The following is a 7,978-nucleotide window of genomic DNA, read 5'->3' on the forward strand; positions in this document are numbered from 1 at the left end:
CTCCTCTTCATTCCCTTCTATCTTATTTTGTATTTTATATCAAATTATTTTTTGCTAATTCTTATGAGAACCCTACTTACCAAACTTTAGAAATACAAAGCGTATATGATATACCTAGCTACAGATGATAAGTTGGCACAAGCAATTAAGATATCTTTAATTAGTCAAACCAAACACCTCTATCTCTATCAAAGTTTTGCGCAGTATCTAATATTAACGCTACAACATTAAAGCCACGGCTGCAATTTGGATCTACTCAAACTTCAATTTTGGGTGTTTGATACCTAAAAATCGATTTGAAACTACTTAGACTTATTATGACATGTGAGGAGTTAGTTTTGGTTATAGGCAAATCACAATTTTAAGTGTGCATAAATTTTTGTTTATTGATTTTAATTAATATAGTTTTCCAAACATATCAGGCTGTAATTTATAAAGAATCAACAAGAAATATTTCATATAGAGGGTGCGGAGTGTGGACTCTATGGCTTGGTCTTGTACATGTAGCATTTGGGGGTCAATAACCATTATTAGCGTTTCCTTAAGGATAACCCATGTTTTGGGGCCTAATATGGTTCATTAATTAAGATTAGGTTTATATATGGCAAAATTCTTTTAAGCTTAAAGCTGATTGAGAGGCTGCAAAAGTATTGTGTAGTTGCCTTTGAAGGGGAACAAAGGCAATATTTTGAAAAGAAAAAGGTCACACTAATAATTAGGAAACACATTATATATTGGATGCAATGGTGGATATAGGATTCGAACTCAGAGTCTCAGTTATATATTGGATGCAATGGTGGATATAGGATTCGAACTCAGAGTCTCAGTGTTGTTGTCAGCTGAACCATGTTGCATGTCAACAAATATCGACAATATGATGAGTGATATCGAGAGCTTTTATCGATTATTGTCGACGCAATTTACTGAGATATGTCTAGCAAACATTAAATCAAGCACTTTGTAGGTACAAAAATGACTCACATCAAACATTCGGAGAATCTCCCAAAAACCTTCACGTGCGTTTTTCTTGACCTCCAAAACAACCTTGATCCCAATGTACTTCCACCTTGTGTATCTCTAATTCTCTACTAATTAATAAAATGCTCATGGTCAACCAAAATCCTATGAAATTACCAATTTAACCCTCTAATTAAAACAGAACATAAATAAAAAATATGGGGCAGAAATGTAATTTCACACAACCAAATTTTGCTGTTTTTTTTTTTCAAAGCCTCACCTACATATAATCCTAACATATCTCTAATTAAAAATAAAAAAATAAAAAAAAAAAAGACTTCCCACTCCCACATTCTCTATCACTCTCTTCCGCAGAAATATAATTTCACACAACCAAATTTTGCTGTTTTTTTTTCAAAGTCTCACCTACATGTAATCCTAATATATATCTAATTAAAAATAAAAAATAAAAAATAAAAAACTTTTCACTCCCACATTCTCTATCACTCTCTTCCTTTCTCCTTCTATTTCAAAAACAAAAATAAAAATTTTGTGCGTGCCCATGTGTTAGTTTATATTAAACAAACAAACAAAAAAGCCAAGTTATCGAGTGATTACATAAGCCATGCGTGTGCGTTATATACTGTTTCTTTTTACTGGCGTAGAAGAATTCAGGTGATTATTAGCAAAAACGACCGTATATTCCCGTGAGCATATTATGCGTGCATGCATCACGATGATGTTTGCATGGAAATAATTAAGAATTTGGATCCTCTTAATTGCTGGAAATTATCATTATCGAAAACAGATTTTTAAGAAAAATTAAGCCTGATTATATCTAATCCCAGCTCATTCTGCGTGGAGTGAAGAATTACTCTGTGTGATGAAACCATGTGATGCTATCGTATCATGAAATAAAATTCAGTGTTTCCCTTTTCATCGGCCTCGTAGAAGAAAAGCTCAACTTCTATGATAAATATTTAAACAGAATAAACAAAACTAATTTGAGGAATGTTTCCACTGTATGGACACTCGATAATCTTACACTACGTACTGGCATATTTTTAGAGGGCCCTAGTGACTATATTATATATATATATATATAGCATGGATATGTGACAATGTTTATATATTTTCTACATATTTATGAAAATTATTTTGTAATGTATTTTAACAATCTGAACTATCTATTTTTATAATATTATTCATCATGCTTAAAAAAAATGAATTTTTATATACCTAGATATAATGATGGTGTCTCTATCTTGGAGCAATGATACGGGCGATGTGAGGCCATGAGGCATCTGGAAAAAGGAAAAGGAATGTTTTTGCTAATCAGAGAAGGGCCACTATGTGTGCATTATATTATGGATCCGGATTCTCTGCCCTCTCACTTCGCATATATTCTTATTCTTTCCTATTTTGTGGGGTCATAATTAAACTACGTCAATATTTTATATTAATTTTTTTATAGAGATAATAAGATAAAAAATAATAGTAATATAAAATGTTAACGTGATTTAACCGTGATTGTACAAATAGAAATGAATGAAAGTATAGAAAATGAAAGGGCAGATAAGCCAGTTCCTCATATTATTTGACATATCAGAATGGGAGCCAAAGTTCACCTTTTTGACATTTCTCACTTCTGCTGTATTCTTGCATTGACTCTAGAAGAGCTGCATGACGTGTAATGTCACTTCAAAGTTACCATGTTTTTCTCTTTTCCTATTTAGTGTGTATTTACATTAGTTACCATTTTGGTAACGTGACATGTTTGCTCAAATCCTTTATATTAAAATTCATTATCACTAGAAGAAAATGTGGAAAGAGTTTATATATAGTTTAAGTTAAGGAAATTGTTATTGACATTTTAAAAATCTTATTCTACACTCTAAATTTTTTATATTTGGAAAGAAAAATACACTTATGAGGAGTGTAGAATAAGATTTTTGAAGTGCCAATAACACTTCCATAAGTTAATGTCGATTATTAATGTTCGCTCGTACACCCGAGTTTTTTTTATGTTTTATTCTATATTTTCCAATCTCGCTAGTGTTAAAGTAACGAAGTTCCTGATAAAAAGGTGATGGAATTGACCAAAGACTCACTGGCCTTGATAGCCATCTAAAACATTTGGAATAAAAAGTGTCTAATTGGAGACAACATGACTACTATGAGCAGCTTCTTGCCATGGAATAAGAACCCCACAAGCAACCAAAGGTGAGCTTTTTGAGTCTCGATTCCTCCTAGAAAGCTTTAACAAGATGATCGGCTTAGAAATCTGAAAGAGAATTGGGAGTTTCGTTGCCACATTTTGCGGGAAGTAGTGGCCCTGCATGTAATCAATTCGAAGGCATGCATTAAGTTTCAAGTTTGGTCATGCCATGATGATCACCTAGTTGTAATTCCTTGACTTATTTGGTCAATCTTCTGAATCGAATGGGGCTTGAATTCAAAGTCTAAAAGCTTCCGATCCCACTTGGAAAAAGAGCTTGTTCATTGAATTTAGGGTTAGGTGGAAGATATATGTATATATATTAGAAGGTGATTGTAAAATGAGTGAAAGCGTTATTGGTGAAAATGTTTTTTAAACCAATCTTTAATAAAAACTCAAGTGGATCGTGAAAAAACTTTGTAAGTGCTTCTTGCAAGAAGCACATATCTAGTACTTTTTCCAAAAAAACACTTAAACTGCTTTTAGAACTGAAAATCAGTTTCACCAAAAACACTTTCAATCATTTTAAAAGCATTAACAAACAAACTCATACAGCTACTTTACCTCGATGAAAAAATTTATGTAATGATGCTTTACTTGATCATTAAGAATATGTGAAGCATTTAATTATACTTTCATATAAAACTAAATGATAATTGTAGAATCTAGCATTTCGTTTGTTTTCTTCCATCTTCCTGGGAACCAACCGATAATATACGTTCGACCATGCTATCTTGTATTACAAGAAAATTGTTCACTGCATATATTCTCTGGATGCTTCTAGCCAAACGTGACCATTTTAGTTAAAAAGGGAATACTTGTCAAGTGAAATTGCATCGAGACATCCTCTGAAGATAAAAAGAGAGGATAGAGTCATGATAAAGAATGGTGGGTGGTTCGTATAATTAAGAATGAAGAATTAGAACCATCGGACACCAATTCTTTGAAAAGTGTTCATACGTGTCGACCGCTCATTTTTATGAAACGTAATTTTCGTACATCTCTTTTCTTTTTATTAGATACTCTGATTTAATTTTAATTTCTAAGTTGAAAAAATTAAAAGAGAATTAACAGAAATACTCTTCTAAGGTCCTCATTTTGAGGACTTGTGAGGTCCTTTTTCATAGGAACTCTCAAATTAATCTTATGGTAAATTAAGTTATAAACTTAAATAATTCATGTTACATCAAAACGCAATTATTCTGTGAAGTAATCAAATTAAAAAATAAAAATAAAAAATCTCACGTGAAATCTTCCGTCACCTTCCCCTACCGTCTAGCTCCACCACATCCCCTTCCTCTCTCCATCTCTCTCTCAATCGTTCACTCCTATTCTCTCCTCCTGAGTTTTTTGTTTTTTCCTTTGTCACATATGAAATAAGGGAGGGACATGTTTCAAATTTTCATTGTCATCGGAAAATTTCATATGAAAAAAAATTCACATGTTCAAGAAGAAGGGGATCCCAATTTTTCAAACCGCACAATCTCAATTTTTTTGGTGCTTTGTAATTAACTAGGTTTGAATAATATTAAAAACTAGATGAAATTGAATGTGTAAAGTTATTAGAGTTTTGTGCAATTGGATTTGTTGGGTTTTGCGGATGGAAGGGATTTGACATTTTGTGAAACTTCTTCTCTCCTTTTTTTTTCCTTTTTTTTTTTTTTTTTTTTTAAATTTGGTTTTATCAATTAGTGTTTTATTTTCGTGTCACACGAATTATTTAAGTTTATAGTTTAATCTACCATAAGATTATTCTAACGACTCATACAAAAAAGGACCTCATAGGTCCTCAAAATGAGGACCTTAGGAGAGGGCATCTCTCGAGAAATAAAAGACAAAAATAAACAAAAATGAGCAGAATAAAAAAAAATTGTGTGCGTAAATGATTTTTTTTTTCTTTTTATTTATTTAACTATCTGGGATGATGCAGTGTATACATATGATGGCTTGATTCAGTAGAATATCCTGTACAATATTCATACTCTTACCTCTATGGATGTGTATAGTCTTTTAATTACAAAAAGGCTCTTGAAAGTGGGAAAAAGATGATTTATAAAGCTTGACAAGCGTGGAACGGTTATGCTGAGCAATGATTTTGTCTAACAAGTATGCCCAGCTTTCCAAGATAAACACCGACGGTACAAGTTTAATTAATCTTAAAATTAAAGCTTAATTACCAAATCCAACAAATACAGCCATTGAGGAACAAGAAGGTTTCTCTACCAACTCCTCTTTCTTTCTTTTTTGGGTGTATGGCATGCTTTGGCCATCATATGACGGGGGCCATATATCTCTCTTGTACATCATGTGATGTGCATCATCATTATGTTGCTCGAACGGAGTACATAATCTTAACGCGAGTCTCTTCGAATTGCTTGCTGCGGAAAGAGCACGACGATGATGATGTTTGATTCACTGCACATGTTGTTTGATCATGATGTAGCTGCAAACATGGGGTTTCAATGTATGAACAGAAGCATGTAGTGCAGAAGAGATTTGGAGCATTCCTTTTCCAATGTCATCACTTTCGCAAGACAAACTTTCGAGAATTTGGACTTCTGTTTTACAGAAGTGGACCTTTCTTTCTCTGTTGAATTGGCCCAGGGAAACATTATATGGGTCAGTGGGTGTGGCAAAAGTTGAAACAGATTGGACTCAAATTTTAGCCCAACACAACTTGAAAAACACTATCCAAGGCCAAAGTGACTTAGGCTTTGGGTCGGGCTTGTTTACTTGTTACTGTTGTATACTTTTTATGTTTATATCACACTCCTCGCGTGTTTGTTGTATACCAGCTTCGTTCTTTCTAGCTCTCTTCTCGCATGATGTTACCAATCACGCGAAAAAGGTTATGAACTATTTAGATATAGTATGGTGACAGGTAAGGTTTTCTGGTGACTTGTAATAGAGAGAAGATAAACCATGAGTACTCTTTAGTGAGTGCAAGGGTATGCTTAAACAACTTGAAATGTAATTAAAATGCATATTAATATTAATAAGCTATTACAAAAGAAAGATTCCCACTAATCAGGATAAGCTAATGAACATGATGAAATGCTATATGGAATAAAATCTTTGACATGGAGGATATAGCACATAACCTAAGTGGGTTATAGTTTAACAAAGTTTAATTGTTGCTGATCACTATTCTGTCGTATATTTTCCCACTTGAGAAAGACATCAGTAAACATAGTTTAATAAGATATGCACAGAACGAAAATGAGCGTGTGTAAATCATCTCTCAAAATTTATTTGCAAAATGATGTTTTGCCCTCGTGTTTTCTCTATTTTTCTAAGGATTACATCGATTTAATTAAATAAGAATCTACACAAAATAGAAGATTACGTAACGAAAAAACAGGAGTGTGAAAATCGCTACCTATTTGTTTTCTTGGCGATCGAACTATTCTATGCAGTACACAGAAATGGAACACATCATTGTGGTTTTTGTTCAGGTTTTAGAAGTGGGGAACACAACAGAAAATGGTGGAACTGGAGCCACTAATTAACTATGCTTACTCACGCACAGTCCCTTAATCTGTCGTATTAGTATTAAAACCTCGTGATTCAGATTACTAATCACAGCATGAAACCTGTCCTGCTTTGCTGCTTATAAAGCCAGGGGCCCTCCAGAGCACAAAACATCGATGATCAAATGGAAAAGCCAATGTTGAACTTGGTTATAGTAATATGTTGTTACCTTTGTAGCAGCAAACTTGTACTGTCCGGTCATGCTATCGAATCGCCTCCCTACAGGGTGGTGCACTCTGAATCGGAGTTTGAGCTCAGACTCTACAAAGAATCCTCATGGATGTCTGCTCTCGTCCAAGACACAACCTCTTTCGAAAAAGCCACCAAAGACGGATTTCACAGGTTTACCAGCACTAAATGTTTTTCTTCTTCTTCTTCTTCGCTAGTGATATTAACGCTCCTTCTCTAGCCTAATACGCAAAAAAATGTGATCAAATACTTAGTTTAAAGCGCAGATGGCTAATCGTTACCTTTTTCCTAATTTGGCGACTCTCATTGATATTGAAACTTACTGTTTTTTGGTCAGGCTGTATCAATACATCCATGGTGCTAACCTCAACTCTTCCGAAATTACCATAACGGCTCCTGTCTTAACAAGCATTGTGCCGTCAGTGCACGGGCCGGCAGAATACTACGTGAAGTTGTATCTGCCTGCCAAATATGAAGGAACACCTCCACAGCCCTCGGCCGAACTGAATTTGCAGTTGGATAATTGGAGAAGCCATTGCATAGCAGTCAGAAAGTTTCCAGGGTTTGCCAAAGATGACCGTTTTTCCAAAGAATTTGAAACTCTTGTGGACAGCCTAAATAAGCACTTAATTGGAAAGCCAGCGATTCTGGCAGCTGAGAGTCCTTATGCCATTGCTCAGTACAATGCTTCGTATCACCTTTCTGGGCGCCTAAACGAAGTGTGGATGGATCTTTCAGGAATCACTGCTGATTGCTGAGAGATCTGCATAGTGAGAATAACATGGCTAAATTGTACGATTAGTCCCTGAGTTTTACTAAGAGTTTCACTTTCTCCCTTCTAGTTCCTTTGTCCAACCCTTCAAATAAAGCAAAACTCCTTTCAAGTTGGGGGTTCTTCAAATGAGAAGAAAGTTTACTTAGCTGACGGATTGGATTAAAGTGAAAACAAACAAAACTACAAGAACGAAAGTGAAACACCAAGTAAACTTCAGGGACCTGTTATTTAAATTTGGCCTCTTAATCTTGATGTGGCTATTGTGTAATATAATTTCTCGCAGAAATCAGAAAGGGCTGTCTGATATG

The 7,978-nt window shown here is 34.4% G+C and overlaps 1 protein-coding gene across 1 annotated transcript; it reads left to right on the top strand.

The window, feature by feature from the left end:
- Window positions 1-6,766: 6,766 nt before the first annotated feature.
- LOC137736717 (uncharacterized) lies at window positions 6,767-7,780 on the top strand. Its single transcript, XM_068475955.2, has 2 exons — window positions 6,767-7,048; window positions 7,233-7,780. Exons 1-2 carry the CDS (start codon window positions 6,831-6,833, stop codon window positions 7,651-7,653), a joined length of 639 nt encoding a protein of 212 aa, XP_068332056.2. The 5' UTR covers window positions 6,767-6,830; the 3' UTR covers window positions 7,654-7,780.
- Window positions 7,781-7,978: the final 198 nt, after the last annotated feature.

The sequence above is a fragment of the Pyrus communis genome, chromosome 13 (assembly GCF_041283825.1).
Source record: "Pyrus communis isolate YQ-2024b chromosome 13, ASM4128382v1, whole genome shotgun sequence".
NCBI lineage: Eukaryota > Viridiplantae > Streptophyta > Magnoliopsida > Rosales > Rosaceae > Pyrus > Pyrus communis.